This window comes from Choloepus didactylus, chromosome 20 (genome assembly GCF_015220235.1).
Source record: "Choloepus didactylus isolate mChoDid1 chromosome 20, mChoDid1.pri, whole genome shotgun sequence".
Classification (NCBI taxonomy): domain Eukaryota; kingdom Metazoa; phylum Chordata; class Mammalia; order Pilosa; family Megalonychidae; genus Choloepus; species Choloepus didactylus.
In genome coordinates, this window is record NC_051326.1 from 41794239 (window position 1) to 41811665 (window position 17427).

The 17427-nt window shown below is 36.1% G+C and overlaps 1 protein-coding gene across 3 annotated transcripts in view; it reads left to right on the forward strand.

The window, feature by feature from the left end:
• The window catches only part of CSMD1 (CUB and Sushi multiple domains 1), a 2222584-nt gene that overhangs the window by 1659223 nt on the left and 545934 nt on the right, over positions 1-17427 (forward strand). For all 3 annotated transcript variants that reach the window (XM_037812751.1, XM_037812753.1, XM_037812752.1), the window contains exon 12: positions 10986-11098. In XM_037812751.1, coding sequence (XP_037668679.1) covers positions 10986-11098 — 113 coding nt within the window. The remainder of the gene's footprint in view (positions 1-10985; positions 11099-17427) is intronic.

A 17427-nucleotide genomic window follows, 5' to 3' on the forward strand; every position in this document is an offset into this window, starting at 1 on the left:
CTTGATATGGTTCTTTCAGAATATGACAAATACCAATCTCTAATTTGTCCGATCTACAGCTTGGTGGCATACACGTTCTCTAACTAACCAGCAGATGGCTTCTGCAAGTCACCTATTCCTCTCAAGGCAGTTCTCCCCAACTTTGTCTTTGTGGTGTGTGGGGGTCTGATTCTTGTGGGGTTCAATTGGTGCACCAAGTTTGGGTGTGTTGGTGGTGCTGTCTGCCCTGAATGAGGGGCATGTGTCTGAGCAGTTAGGGAAGCAGGGCAGCTTTAATAATCAAACCTCTCAGGTGTTCCCGGAGATTTAAGGCTGTTGCAAGAGTATAAGCCTCCATTTCTGTCTTGCCACAGGCTGTCTCTGCCACTGACCCATAAGTCCTTGGTATTGGCATAGGGTCCCTGGGATTTCTGAGTGGGTCCCCCTTCTCAGCCATGCTCTTCCAGGACCTCTGCTGAGGGAAGGCTGTGCTGCATCACAAGTGCACGCTGGCCCTCCGGGGAAGCTCTGGGCCTCTGGGCCATGCAGGGGCATTCCCAGCCTGCTGTAAAGATGGCTGAATGGGGCATGTTATTTTCCCCCTTTTTGCACAGCTCTGCCTTCCCAGCTCTGGGATAATTAGCTGTGGGTGCACTAAAGGCCACTGTTGACCCCTGATATTGTGGTGTGTGCACAGTGCTGCGACAAACACTCCCTGTCACACTGGGACCCTTGGTAAGGCTTTGGGCTGTGGCTCCAGCCCTGGGCAGGAGCATCCCCAGCCCGCCAGGAAGACGGCTGAAAGGGGCAAGGTTTCTTTCTCCTTTTGGCTTCCCTCTGCCCCCCTGGCTCTGAGACAATTAGCAGCGGATGTGGGAAAACCTATCTTCCATGCCAGATATTGAAGTGTTGGCACAGCCCGTTCCTGCTGCACTTCACTGCTCAGTTCTTGCCACCATATCTGCAGCCGCTTCCCCACACTGCAGCATGGCCGCCAGACTTTCAGTCAGCTCACTCACTTTTTTCATAATGCAGACTCCCGGTTTCACCAAATGCATGGTCCCTGTGGATTTAGCAGACCTTGTCGGCTGGTGCATCACTGGAACTTGTGTTCTGGGTCACTTTCTGGCTTTTATCTAGTATTTTTCATGGAGCTGTTTTTTTGCCCTGTCTCACCTAGCCGCCATCTTAGGTTCTCCCTCTATCTGACATTAACACTTCCTTTTTAGCTATAGTAATCAAGACAGTGTGATACATTGAACAATGGAACAGAATAGAAAATCTAGAAATAGACCCACATAAATATGCTTAACTGATTTTCGAGAAAGACACAAAAACAATTTAAGAAGGAAGGATAGCCTTTTTAACAAATGGTGCTGGAGAAATTTACTATACATTGTCAACAAAATAATAATAATAAAAAACCTTAACATAAGTTGAATACCTTATACAAAAATTAACTCAAAATAGAACATGGAGTTAATTGTAAAATATAAAACAAAAAAAAATTAGAAAAAATGGGAGAAAATCTTTGGTATCTCAGGCTAGGCAAAAAATATTTAGACTTGACATAAAAGGTAAAATGGATACATTGGACCTCATAAAAATTTAAAAGTTTTACTCTGTGAAAGACCATAAAAAGAGGATGAAAAGAAGTTACATACTGGGAGAAAATATTTGCAATTCACGTATCTGGCAAAAGGCTACTATCTAGAATACATAAAAAGATCTCAAAATTCAATAGTTAGACAGAACAAAACAACTAGGAAAGCAGAAAAGACATGAACAGATATTTCACTAAGGATTATATACAGAGAGCAACTAGGCACAGGAAAACGTAAATTAAAACAATAATCAATAATGAGCTATGTCTACACATATATCAGAATGGTCAAAATAAATAATAGTGACAAAACCAAATGCTGGAGAGAATGTGGGTAAACTGGTAGGAATATAAAATAGTATGGCCACGCTGGATAACAGTTTGGCAGTTTTTTTATAACATGAAACATGCGATTGTCATACTACACAACAATTGCATTTTCGGCAATTTATCAGAGATAAATGAAAACTTTCATTCACAAAAATACCTGTACACAATGTTCATAGCAGCTTATCTGTAAACACACAAAACTGGGATCAGCCAGGCTGTCCTTAAACAAGAGAATGGTTAAACACACTGTGGTATATATACACCATGGAGTAATATCAACAATAAAAAGGAACAAGCTATTAATACCTGCCACAATTCGGATGAATCTTCAGGAAATTACACAGAGTGGGAAAAAAGCAATCCTAAAAGTTTATGTATTGTATGGTTCCATTTATATATTATATATCTTTTTTTTTTTCAATATGTAGATTTTTCCCATATACCCTCTGTTGTCAATTCTCTGTGCTAATGTCACACCTTAGAAATATATCATGCAAGCCCCTATCTATATTTGTGGTGTGGTGATCTGTGGGAAACATGCCTTTAAACAACCCCTTTCAATCCTATTCGCATTCAATACAGCTCTGTTACTTATAATCCCATTAACAATCATCACCCCTATTCATTACCATACCTTTGAATTCAACATTATGAGCATATCTGAGCATATTAGCTTATCATTCCCACTCACTAGCTACTGTCTATACTGAGCTATAATTCCAGATTTCCCCAATATTCTATATTATAAGACATTGATGTTATATTGTTCAGAGAGTTCATAGAAGTGGTAATAAACAATATCTCTCCTTTTGTGTCTGGCTTATTTCACTCAGAATTATATCTTCAAGGTTCATCCATATTGTCCCATTTTTCAGGACCTTGTTCCTTCTCACTGCTACATAGTAGTCCATTGTATGAATATACCACATTTTGTTTATCCACTTGACTGTTGAAGGGCACTTAGATTGCTTCCATCTCTTGGCAATTGTGAACAATGCTGCTATGAACATCTATGTACAAATGTCTGTTTGTGTCCCTGCTTTGAGTTGTTCTGGGTATATATACTAAGAATGGAATTGCCGGATCGTAGGTGTCCTAGTTTCCTAATGCTGCAGAATGCAAAACACCAGAGATGGATAGGCTTTTATAAAATGAGGGTTTATTTCACTACACAGTTACAGTCTTAAGGCCATAAAGTATCCAAAGTAACACATCAGTAATCGGGTACCTTCACTGGAGGATGGCAAATAGTGTCCGGAAAACCTCTGTTAGCTGGGAAGGCACATGGCTGGCGTCTGCTCCAAAGTTCTGGTTTCAAAATGGCTTTCTCCCAGGACATTCCTTTCTAGCAAGCTTGCTTCTCTTCAAAACATCACTCCCAGCTGCACTCTCTCTTCTCCCCCCAAGTTAGCTCATTTATATAGCTCCACCGATCAAGGCCCACCCTGAATGGGCGGGGCCACACCTCCATGGGAGTATCCCACCAAAGTCACCACCCACAGCTGGGTGGGGCACATTCCAAGCAAATCTAACCAGCACCAAAACGTCTGTCCCACAAGACCACAAAGATAATGGCATTTGGGGGACACAATACATTCAAACAGGCACATTCCACCCCCTGGACCCCAAAATGACATTATCTTTCCAAATACAAAATACATTCATCCCACAATACCACAGAAACTCAAATCATTTCAGTAACAATAGTTAAGTACAAAATCCCATCAAACTCAAATATAGGCGTGGTCAGTCCTAAGGCAAACTTTTCCTTTAGCTTGGATCTGTGGACTTAGAACAAGTTATATGCTTCCAATATACAAAGGAGGGACATTCATAGGATAAACATTTCCATTGCCATAAGGAGAAACAGTAAGGAAAACAGGGTTAACAGGACCAAAACAGTTCTTAAAACCTGCAGGACAAACTCCATTAGATTTCAAGGTCTGAGAGTCATTAACAGAACAACGTTGCATCCTTGGGGCTTGAGAGAGTGGGAGCCTAACTCTTCCTAAGGGCCTTTTCAGCAGCCCTTTCCTCTCCAAACGCTTAGGTGAGTGCTCCAACATACCCACACATTGGGGAGACCACCTTCTCGGCCCCACCCTCCTCAAACATAGGGGCAGCTCCCGGATTCCCTTCCATCTCCGGGGCACACGCTCAACCCCTTCAGAACAGTGTGGTGGCAGCCAGGCTCTCCCCAATTCCCTGGAAATGTGCTCCACCCTCTTTGGGACCTGAGGTGGCAAAACTCTTCCAGAGCATCGAGGCGGAAAGCCCGCCCTCGACCTCCAGGGCAAACTCACCCTTTCCATGCATGTGGGCTGCTCCGCTCTCCCAGCCCGAGACCTCTTGACTCCAGACCTCAACCTCCATGGCTCTGTCTTTGAAGAAATTTTTCCTTCAGTTTGTTCCTTGTCTGTCTCCTCCAGTCCAGACCGGCAATGGCTCCGTCTATAAAGATCTCGCAAAAATTCTGTTGGCTTTGCATGAAGCATGCAGGGGTCAAAGCCATCAGACGATAGGAGTTTCCACAAATCCTTTCTGCTTAACTCCTTATCCAATCTTGGCTTGTCCTCAGGTTGGGCTGTAGCTTCTGGGATTCTACCCACTGGAAGCCCGTAATTTTCCAAGCCATCAACTTCTGGTTTCTTTGAACCCAAGAGTTCAGTTCTAAGTTTATCTCTCTCCACTCGCATTTTACTATAAGCTGCAAGGAGAAGCCAGGATATGTCCTCCACATGTAGTCTGGAGATCTCCTCAGCTAAGTATTCCAGGTTGTTGCTTTTAAATTCTTCCTTCCATCTGACACCAGGACTTAATTTTGCCAAATTCTCTGCCACTTTATAACAAGGATTGCCTTTCTTCCAATTCATAACAACACATTCATCATCTCTGTTCAAGGCCTCGTCAGAAGTATCTTTAGAGTCCATATTTCCACAAACAGTCTCTCTAAAGCAGTTTTGGCCTTTTCTATCAAGCTCCTCACAAGTCTTCCAGAAACTCCCCATTATCCATTTAAAAAGCCGTTCCAACATGTTTGGTATTTGCAAACTCAGCAGCAAAAACACCCCACTTCTCTGGTACCAAAATCTGTCCTAGTTTCCTAATGCTGCAGAATGCAAAACACCAGAGATGGATAGGCTTTTATAAAATGAGGGTTTATTTCACTACACAGTTACAGTCTTAAGGCCATAAAGTATCCAAAGTAACACATCAGTAATCGGGTACCTTCACTGGAGGATGGCAAATAGTGTCCGGAAAACCTCTGTTAGCTGGGAAGGCACATGGCTGGCGTCTGCTCCAAAGTTCTGGTTTCAAAATGGCTTTCTCCCAGGACATTCCTTTCTAGCAAGCTTGCTTCTCTTCAAAACATCACTCCCAGCTGCACTCTCTCTTCTCCCCCCAAGTTAGCTCATTTATATAGCTCCACCGATCAAGGCCCACCCTGAATGGGCGGGGCCACACCTCCATGGGAGTATCCCACCAAAGTCACCACCCACAGCTGGGTGGGGCACATTCCAAGCAAATCTAACCAGCACCAAAACGTCTGTCCCACAAGACCACAAAGATGATGGCATTTGGGGGACACAATACATTCAAACCGGCACAGTAGGGTAATTCAATATCTAGTTTTCCAAGAAACCACCAAACTGTCTTCCACAGTGGATGTAACAGTATACATTCCCACCAGCAATGAATAAGAGTTCCAATCTCTCCACATCCTCTCCAGCATTTGTAGTTTCCTGTTTGTTTAATGGCAGCCATTCTTTTTGGTGTGGGTTTCATTTGCATTTCCCTAATAGCTAGTGAAGATGAACACTTTTTCATGTTTTTTTTAGCCATTTGTATTTTCTCTTCAGAAAAATACCTTTTCATATCCTTTGCCCATTTTATAATTGGCTGTTTGTACTACTGTTGCTGAGTTGTAGAATTTCTTAGACCTTACAGCCAAAGTACAAGCAATGAAAGAAAAAATAGATAAATGGGAACTCCTCAAAATCAAAAGCTTCTGTACCTCAAAAAACTTTGTCCAAAAGGTGAAGAGGCAGCCAACTCAATGGGAGAAAATATTTGAAATCTATATATCTGACAAGAGACTGATATCCTGCATATATGTACTATATTTCTCAAATGCAAGAATTTATAGATAGAGAACACATCAGTGGTTGCCGGGGATAGGGCCTGAAAGGGTGTGTAGGGATAGGGAAGTAGATATTATAAAAGGGATCTTGGTGGTTTTGAAACTCTTGAGTATCTTGATTGTGATGATGGATTTATGAACCCACACATGTAAAATTATATAGAATTAAGCACATACACATTTACCTATATAAACACAAATCAATACAAATAAAACTGGGTAAATCTGAATAAAATAGGTGGACTGATGTCTGTGATAGCAGACTACAAGTTTTGCAAAATGTTAACATTGAGGGAAACAGGATCTCACTGTAATTTTTCTTAAAAACTGAAGGTGTATCCACAATTATCTCAATAAAAATCCCAATTATAAAATTAATTATCACCTCCTAGATCTATTGGCAAAAAAAATAAGGAAGAGACACATATTACTAATATCAGGAATGAAAAAGGAGCTAGAATTCCAGATTTCATGGATATCAAAAGTAAAATAAGTGGATATTATAAAAATGTATGACAATAAGTTTGAAATGCATATATAATGGATGTTTTATTGAAAAACAGTTCACCTAGACTGAATAGGAACAATAGAACACCTGTATAGATTATATATAATACATTATATATAATTATATATGTATCTAATATATATAATATATACAGTACTGTATCTATTAAAGAAATTGACTCTGAATTTAAAACCTTCCCACAAAAAAATCTAGACTTAAATAGCTTTACAAGTGAATGTTCCCAATTATTTCACAAAGAAATAGTACCAATATTTACAATGTCTTCCAGAAAACAGAAGGCACACTTCTCAACAAATTTTATGAAGCTTTTATACTAAACTTGATGCCAAATCTTAACAAGTACATTATGAGAAGGCATATTATAGGTCAATCTATTTAAAAACATAGATGTAAAAATGTTAAATAAAATAGTAGTAAATTGAATCTTGTGCTATATTAAATAATAATTTGTCACCGCCTATTGGAGTTTATTTCAGGAATGCAAGTGGTTTAACATCATAACATTAACAAAATAACACTGATAATTTACATCATCTTCTCAAGAGATGAACAATCATTATACCAGTTTTCATTATCTTTTTTCAACCTAGTCCTGGAAGCTTTAGTTAGTAGAAAAATAAGTAAAATTTAAAAAGATTTGGAAGGAAGAAATAAAATAGGCATTAATTATGGTTACATGATTGTGTACGTAGAACATTCAAAAGAAACTACAAACTACAGATTAATAAGCCATCTATCAAAGTTGTTAGATACAAAATCAACATGCAAAATTTAATTTTTGCAACAAATAATTAGAAAATATATAAGAATAAATCTAAAGAAAGATACACAAGTCTCCAAAAAACACACACAAAAAATTGAATCTACATTAAATACTTTCCCACAAAGATAACTCTGGGCCCAAGTAACTTCACCATGGAATACTTCACATCATTTCAAATTGTAATAACACCACACTGCATGTCAAAATGTTAAATAAAATAGCAATAAATTCAGACACTAGAAAGATTTAAACAAAATAAAGTATTTCTCAATTAATTTTATGAGGCTTTTAAACTAAATCCTAACAAGGGCATTACAAGAAAGGAAACTTATAGGCCCATAACAAAATGTTATTGAATGAAATTTAAAAAGACCTGAATAAATGGAAGGTTTACTGTGTTAACAGATTAGAAAATCAAACTATAAATATCTTTGTTCTCTCCAGCCAGTCCATAGATTCATTGCAATTCTAATAAGAAGCCCAGGGAGATGGGGGTGGGGGGTGAGGGTGGGTTGCATGAGGGAACTGATGGCTGATTGTAAAAATTTATCTCTAAATGCAAAGGATCAAGAGTAGCTACCATGACCTTGAAGAAAAATAAGAAATTTGAAGATCTGGACGAGCAGTTTTCACGTTTCATTATAAACCTACATTAACTGATTCTATGTGGTATTTGTGCAAAGATAGATGAAAAGATAAATAATCAGTGCAAAAGATAAAAGTCCATTTATAACAAAAATGCTACTGTAATACAGTGACATTTCAATATAAGGTCAGGATCAATTGGATATTCTTATGGAAAAGAATAAAACTCAGTATCACCTTCATACTCTATGTAAAAGTCAATTTCAGTTCAATGAACTATAGACTTAAAGGTAAAATAGTAAGTTTTAGAAAATAATATAGTAACATATCTTCATGACCTTAGGTTGACAAACATTTTTTAACAGAACACAAAATTATCAACCATAAAAATTAAAATTGAAACATATCTTTTTAGTCAAAAGATACCAATAAAAGAGTGAAAAGGCAAGTCACACATGGGAGAAGATATTTGTAGTGCACATATATCTAACAAAGAACTGATATCCAGAAGACATTAGAAAAAGTTCCAAATATCATTAGAAAGTTATAAATAGCCTTATAAGTTTATTGTTGCATAAAAATTACCACAAATCTTAGCAACTTAAAGCAACAGTTTTCTGAGGGTCAGTTTCCGAGGGTCAGGAATTTGCGAGAGGGTAATTGGCTGGTTTGGGGTCTCTATCTTTCATGAGGTTGCAATCAAGGTTTTAGTCAGGGCTTTAAGCCATCTGAAGTCTTGAATGGAGCTGAAGGATTTACTTCCAAGATGGTTCACTTAATAGCTGTTGCCAGGCTGCCACAGTTCCTTACTGATTGTTGGTAGAGGGCTTCAGTTTCTTGCAAAACGGAAGCTGGCTTCTGCCAGAGCAAGAGGTCCAAGCAAAAGACAGCGAAGGGAAAGCCTCAGTGCCTTTCATAAATTAGTCTCCGAAGTAACAGGCCATCACTTCCAATGTATTCTGTTCATTAGAAGTGAATCACTAAGCCTAGCCAACGCTCAAGTGAAGTAGAATTAAGCTCCATCTTTTGAAGGGAGAGGAATCCAAAATTGTGGGACTTACTTTACAACCACTATAAAACCCAATTTAAAAATAAAAAAAAGAAACTTCCCAAACAAATATCTCTAAATTTTCAATAAGCATATGAAGGGGTGTTTAACATCATTAGCCATCAAGAAAATCCTATTTAAAACTGTACAGTATAGTGCAAACAACCTAGCAGAATGGCAAAACAAAAGAAACAAAAACTTGACAATCCCAAGTGTTGGTAATCTTGTGAAGCAATTGAGACACTCATACACTGTTTGTAGGAGTATAAAATGATATAACTACTTTGGAAAATATTTTTGTCAGGATTTGCTAAAGCTGCACATATATGTAATCTCTTTCCCACAGTTCTACTCTGGGATATATACCCCAAAATGTATTCATAAATTCACCAAATTACTTGTAAAAAATGGTCAAAACAGCACTATTCTTAGCCCCAAACTAGAATCAGTGCTTATGTCCACCAATGATACAATGTGTAAATAAATGTTACATATAAGTACAATGTAAATTCTACACGAAAAGTAAAATAAATGAAATACAACTACAAACAATAACATGGGTAAATTTCACAAATGCAATGTTGAGCAAAAGATTATAGATAGGATGATTTCATTGATATGAAGTTAAAATAGAGGCAAAACTAGTCTATGTTTTAGCAAGGTGGGAGGAGTGGGTTGTGACTGGGAGGGCACAAGAAAGTGTCTGGGGAATTGCTAATATTCTAAAGCTGATCTGCGTGGTTTTTCATAGATGTATTCACTTTGTAAAAATCTATAGAGCTAGACATTTATGATCCATGCACTTTTTGGTATGCTACACTTCAATAAAATGTGTGCCTAGGAAAGAAAAAAAACTCTCAAATCAAAAAAACCAACGAAACAAACAAAAAAAGAACAATCTTGCGAACAGAGACAAATCTTCAGAATGAAAAGTATTTTAGTTATTGCACAGCACTCACTGAAATACTTTTTTTCAAATTTTGTGTAACTTTGCATGAGTTGCTTCACATATAATGACCACTGTTCATCTTCCTGTGAAAAATCAGGTATTTTCTGCTGCCTAAGGTGAGAATTTTGGGTTGATAGATAAATGATATGATTGATGGAGCAAATCATATGTTCATATTCCTGAAACTATTTTGCTGAAAGCAAAGCTTCCTATTCGATTAGAGACATTTGTTTTGGTTGAATTGTTTTCTTTTTTTTTCCTATACTTTTTCTATTTCAACGTGCTTCTCTGTCAGCATGCTGAATTCGGTCAATAGATTTAGTGTTTCTTTTCACTGGCTGGCAGGAGCCACTATGTGACTGTTTTGTTAATGTACAAGGCTTCATTGTAACTGCTATTTGGTGTGACCTGGACATTAACATGCAGAAGGAAAGTTCAGTAAATGTTGCCAAATCTATTTATACAATACAGGCTATTTTCTTTTCAATAGTCTCTTAATGTATGGTTAAATATATTCTTAAAAGAGATTTTGAGGTAAAGGTACATGATAAATACAGACTTGACAATTCAAGCATTTTGTTAATAAACAGATACAGTTTCTCAGCTTAGAGATGCTTTCACTTTGATGGAGTGATGTTATATTACTATCTAGCAATAGGTTGTATGTCCCAGCCATGTATGATAACTAACTAACCCAATTTTCTAAGGAGTATCCCAGTTTTAGCACTGAAAATTCTGTACTCTGGGAATCTTCTCAGTCCCAGCCAAACTGGGACTACGTTGATTTTTAAACTAAAAAATATAAACTTGCACATATAGAATAGAATAATTACTATAAAACACCAAGAATATTGGGGTTTAAATATTGATATGAGTAATAAAGATGTTTTTAGGAGGATTATAACCATCTATGTATGGTGACTCATTGGTAATCAGAAGAAATATTATTTAAATATAACACTTTCTTAATTCTAATTTAACTTTAGCAGTACTACCAAGTTTAAACGATAGGAATTTGTTGGCTTAAATAATGGTTTTAACCTTTCTCTCATGTGCAGACTCACTGGATCCAGTGTTCCTGACCTTATCGTGAGTATGAGCAACCAGATGTGGTTGCATCTACAATCTGATGACAGCATTGGCTCACCTGGATTTAAAGCTATTTACCAAGGTATGACTGGAGCACATTTATTGGTATTTAAAACTAGAATTCCTAAAGAAGGCAAAGACCATTCTGGATATGTTAAACATAAATAAAATCAACAAATCAAGCCAATATCTATAAGTAGAAACTAACTATTTGCAATTTCTTTAAAGTTTGCTTATAGTTCTTTTTTGCAAATGGGCATTTTTAGCTTCTTGAAAGTTAGGCTTGCCATGGTGTGTGCTATTACTATGCTAAAATGTTAAGACTGCTTATAAGATATAAACTTTGAAATCTGTACATATTTGTGGATATTGGAGCTTCATGTCTTAATGTCAAGTAGTTGTTACAATTCTGACTTAGGAAAAGTCTTTCTAACAAGGTATAAATTTGGCATCAATTCAATTAAACTCTATTAACATACTTATTCATGTACAATTGTTGTCTTTCTTATGGAAGACAGAAATCTATATAAAATTTGAAAGAAAACACTACTTAAATACTTGTATAGGGAAAACAACATCTTGTTTCTGGAGTTATAAAATATAATATAGTCACTGTGGAGGAGGGAATGATCCTTTGGAGAAGTTGACTTCATCTCTGAACTGTTGTAGAGGAGCCAGTATGCGTCATCCCTGTGAATCGTTTACCAAAGTGGAGTGTAGCTATATGTGCTCAAGGGATTGGACAACAATTCTCAAAAAAGCAGTGTCCCAGGTGTATGGTGGTGCATCCTTAAAAATAATCTCACCACATTGTTCTACCGGCCTTAACAATGGAAGAAACTCCTAGGGAGCCTGTACTTTTTCACCATAGCCTATCGATTGTTAAACATAAGCAAAAGTAAAAAGAAAAGGATAATGATCTTGAAATAACCAATATGTGTGAGCTTCTGTAAGCCTCTCCCAAGTCTTCTGTTATTGACATAAGTGGTGTTTTACAGATACACAAAACACTACTGCCTGCTCCATACGCTCTTCTACTTTGCCAGCCTCAACTTAACTCTGCCTTTTCTCAAGTATCCTAGACAGTCTTTGGGAAATCAAAGGTACTTCCTCCTAATAGAAACTTCCAAGCAATTCAAGATTTACATGCAAATATTAACTCAATGGCTAGCTCTTAAAAAAAAAAAAAAAAAAAAAAAAGATTAGACTTCTCTCTCTTCATTCCTACCATAAAAGAAATCCTTGTCCCACTGTGCCCCCAAATAATCAATTAAACAAATGAATATGTGTTTGTTTTAGCCTAATTGACATAACCCTACTTTTATAATTCCATTTTGAAGATGCACAGGCAGTAGCTAGTGGGGCGGAAGTCCAGACACTCAGAACACACTCCAATCCTTTAGATGATCTTGATTTTTAGAGTTGGCAAAGAACTGATGGTAAAGCTAGATGGAGGGGAAATCTTTGTTTAGAATAAAAAGGAAGATTATCATGTCTCTGACGTAAGGGCTCCTAGAATGACTATAAGTAGGTCCAATCATTTAAACTGTGAAAAATAAATCAACAAAGATCGTTTTGCTTTAGAAACACATTTTTGGTATTCTTTATATGGATAACTAAAATAGTTTGTCTCAAGTAATAATCATAAAAACAGGCTTGTGATCATGTCCAGTTCTTCCTTTTGGATTATGCAAAAGGATAAAATTGATGAGTGAAGTTCTTACAGCTTCAGTTTGGATCTATCATATATTTGACTGAAACAGAAGTTGTTCCTCTGTGCCCTAAAATTAAACAGATGCCCCAGATAAGATAAAATGATTTTACAAATGCTATAAAGAGTGACTGATTTATTTACAAATCATCATATAAAACTATTTTATTAATGTTTTTTTTAAAACAGAAGCATTTAACTTCTCATTTGCATATACTGACATACTTAAATGACAATTTGAAGTCATTGTCAACAAGGTTGGAAAGAAACTTTCATATTATCTTGAGGTTAAGTTACAGACATAGAAAGTCTTTTTGGTATGTCTTTTTTACAGGATCATTCTTAGACTATCATAGAAATGTTAATGGACTGATTTTACTTAATCAAAATACTCAGGAAATTAATATTTTAAATCATTCAGATATTTGTACTGATTCAAAAATCAATTATTGATAAGAAGCTACTATTTATAAACTATAATTTAAGGAAATTTACAATTACTATTCAGAATAAAACATAAGCATATGTATCACATAACGATTGAAATTTTCAAAATTTTAGATCCTTTCAGTAACTAAAGAGAGCTGAGAAAACATAACAAGACATTATTGCATATCAAGCCAATGAGGCAGTTAATTTTAAGAAGCATCTACCAACCACCAAACTATAAATAGGGGTTGTTTTCATGAGTCCAGAAGAGTGGACACATTGTGTTACATTTGTACTTTTTCCATGTGAGTTGAAATAGCTGCAATATTATAAAGTCCTTGAGAGAGGATAGGGCCCAACAGTGAATATCCTTACCTCTAAAGTTTAAAATAGAATCCTCCTTGCTGGAAACAAGAGGGTGAGATAGGGCCTTAATGACTCATTTTAACAAGAAATATCCCAACAAAAGATGATATTTGTATCTCATTCAAAGGTTAGGGCAAGAATGCAGAGATAATTGCTGAACACTTCCTGACATTTGGATTTTTAGACTTGACCTTTAATTGAACTTCTACATGACTACTCAGTTATTCAAAAAGGCATGATAGAGGTATAATATTTTCCACATGACCTACACTTGCTAATGCCTTTGGTAGAATCTAAAAGTATTGGTGAAATACCAAACATTTCCCATCAAGGCAAATTGCAGTAAGTGAACTACAACAGTATCAAGACACACATCAGAAGGTTTGTAGTACAAAGAATAGTGAGACAAGCATCATTCCCAAATAGTGAATCCTTGACTAGGAGCTGTAAGTATTCTCAATTATAACATAAATACTCTTCCAAGTGTCATATTTTCAGTTTGCATGACCAAACCCCATTAATTATAATTATGTTTACATCTAATTATTCTCTGTTAACAGTCTCAGTAGACTTTCAATAGCTTTAACTAGAGATACCACAGAAACATGGATTGCCATCAGTCCTTAAGAGACTACCAATTCAAGGCTATGTATTATTTTTTGACAAACAATATTCCAAAGTTAAAAAAGATAATTAAAACAGAAAAATGATATAAAAGTTGAGGATTAAAAAATTGAGAGAAAATAATATATACAAAGTAGATATTCTAGAAATCGCTATTTCCTAAGTACTATATTAAGCTAACTACTTAATATAGTACAATTGTGAGAGGATTCTGAGATATATAAATAATTGCATATTATTTGATTTAAAACATAATTTTTCATGAATCATATTATCAGGAATTATAAAAGTTGATATTTACAGATAACTTAATTTTCTAGGTTTCTATATCATATCATTTTAACTATCATATAGTGTTAGTTAAAACAGACTCTGGAACCAGACTTCTCTGGGGTGGAATACTAGCTGTGCCACTTCTTTGCTGTGTAACTTAGCAACAGTTAAATGATTTAAAATATGGAAGGAATGTACCATGTAAAGGAAGGACTCAATAAATAGTAGCTGTTATTTGCATATGCATTTTCTTTTTATTATAATTTTGAGGTTTTTCCACATTAAGAATTTTTTCATCATATAAATGATTCTTGCTTGTACTAACATATTTAAACCCAACAAAGGGATAATAGATGAATTTTAAGTGTCCCTTCTATTCACCTTCGATCTTGCAGCAATGACTGTCAACATTTTCTTGTGTATCCTTCCTATATTTTCAGTGCATATAGCATCATATCTGAAGTCATGTCTCTTAGTCCACAAACTCTACACAAACTTTGATATGCAAGAAATGTAACATCATCTTATCATTTCCAAATAAATTTGAATTCATTTTGTAGACTCCATTCTAACAAATGGGCAGTAAATTTAATCTGTCATTATTGGAGTCTCCCTACATCACCTTAACCTACCTCCCCATTCCCATTTTACCATGATATTGGGAATATCTTGAGTTTATTAAGGGATGCAAAACATTTTGCGGTGGCATGAATCTTAGATCACACCTGTTACCCTTGAGATTTTCCTGGTCTGCTACATTGGGCACTGTAATCTGTCAGAAACTCCCTAGAACACCTTCTTCTGGCAACCCTTTTCCCTCCCCCATGCACAGTGAAGGAGAAGTGACCTCCTAGAGCTTCACAGAGCAGTGAACCTTGGGTCCATCACCCACCTGTGGATCCCCATCGGCCCAGGCTCTTGGGCTGGGGAACATCTGGATTTTCTGTATTTGCTACCATCTCTGACCTCTCAAAGACAGTCACCTCTCTTCTCTGCCCCAAGATGTCCAGCTTTTACAGTAGAGTTTGTCTTAAAGCAACTGAGGCTGAGTAACACATGGAGGCCCTGGCCATCCTTTTGGAATGACAGGGGATGGGAGGTGGAAGGAGAGGGCAAGGAAAAGACAGAGATTAAAATACAAATAGTTGTTACTAGGGATGATTCGAGAGCAGTGAAAATAAAAAATTGAATGCCAATTGATAATTTACCTCAAGAAAATTATTAGAAAGAAGTATTTTGCAAAATTTGAAAAAAGAGAACTGTAATATTATGGTTGGGACCCAAAACATAAAAAGTAAGTAGATAAACTCTAGTATGACCATATAATACAGTATTTTCCATTTATCAAAACACTCTATATGACCTTATACATATATATGTATAAATTTATATATATATATATATAATATACAAAATTATATATATATAATTTATATATGTGTACATATATATATACACACACTCATACACATAGTCTCAGAACAATAGGTATGGAAATCTACAATAGTCCTAGTGCAAGTTTCCCAGCTTTATATTTTAAAATTCCTATCATAATAAAACCTAAAGGACAAATGGGGTGGGATGGGGGGATGATTTGGGTGTTCTTTTTTCACTTTTGTTTTTTATTCTTGTTCTGGTTCTTTCTGATGTAAGGAAAATGTTCAGAGATAGATTGTGGTGATGAACGCATAACTATGTTATCATACTGTGGACAGTGGATTGTATATCATGGATATTGTATGGTGTGTGAATGTATTTCAATAAAACTGAATTGAATAAAAAAAAATTCCTATCATAAGATACAAAAGGATCACAAAAAATCTAAAATATCATGATAAAATGGGATTTGGGGCTATATACGTTTAAAATGAAATATGCATCATATATTGAAACAGATCTTTGTTAGTCACCAGAAAAGAAAATGGTGATGTTGGGGGGCAAGCACCTTCTCTAAATTTCTAAATTCAAGGAAAGTCTCCCTCATAGCTGCTGTCACTCCTAGCAGTGAAGATATTTGAAAAGAAGAAACCTTAATACCTGGATGTTTGTCTGAAGAATTACAAGTTTGCAATTTTGATGGCCCACATTTATGTGGCTTCACTGTCTATAGTTAAGTGGGTTAAACTTGAAGCATTTTTTCCTCACAAAAATAATGTTCAGTTAGGGTTCATCACACATGTTGATGAGCTGTATTTCCACAAATCATGTTTTACATTATGTGCCATACCTATTTAAATTTTAGCAGGAGGTAAATTAAAGGAAATGATCCTTGTGATATGCTGCTGTGTAGTAAGAGCAAGACCTATTTTAGGCTTATGCTAAGAATCTTATCAGTGAAATTCTTTGAGTTCAGCATTATTATTTCATACCAGAAACAATTGTCTACTATGTCTGGTGAACACATTTATAATAGTAGTGAATGAAAATTATGAAAATTAGATTAATTTACCTATATTAATGTGTCTCCAAGATTGACTGCATTTTTTGTTAATGGGAAGGTTAAACTCCATGTTGCACTGAGTAGTGGAAAATATGATGTAGTTCAGATAGCAGCATCTGGCAGATGAAACATGACAGATGAACCTTCTGATGGAGCATCATTGTGTAATCTTTGAGTTACTTCTCTACTTGTATAGTTGGATTTGTTCCAATCACTTAGCACAGTCTCTTCCTAGTCCTCTGTGTGACTAATGGCACACATTTTTAAAAAAAAAGGTCCAAGTGGAATTAGAGGTAGTGTGTGGCCATTGAGCAATGAAAGCTCACTGGTCCAGATAGAAAGTAAGCTCATGACCTTGGTTTGTTAGCATGAGGCTAATAAGCTTTTCAGACAAAATCAGGCAGGAAAGTGCCTGTCAGAATAGTAGAACAAATATTCAAATCCCAAAAACAAGTAAGGCAAAACAGAGTGAAATATCTTCAAGTAATCTTCTGTTTTAATTTTGAACAAATTCCCAGTCAAATATTACAAACCACATGTAATTTATACGTTCTTTTTCACAATAGAT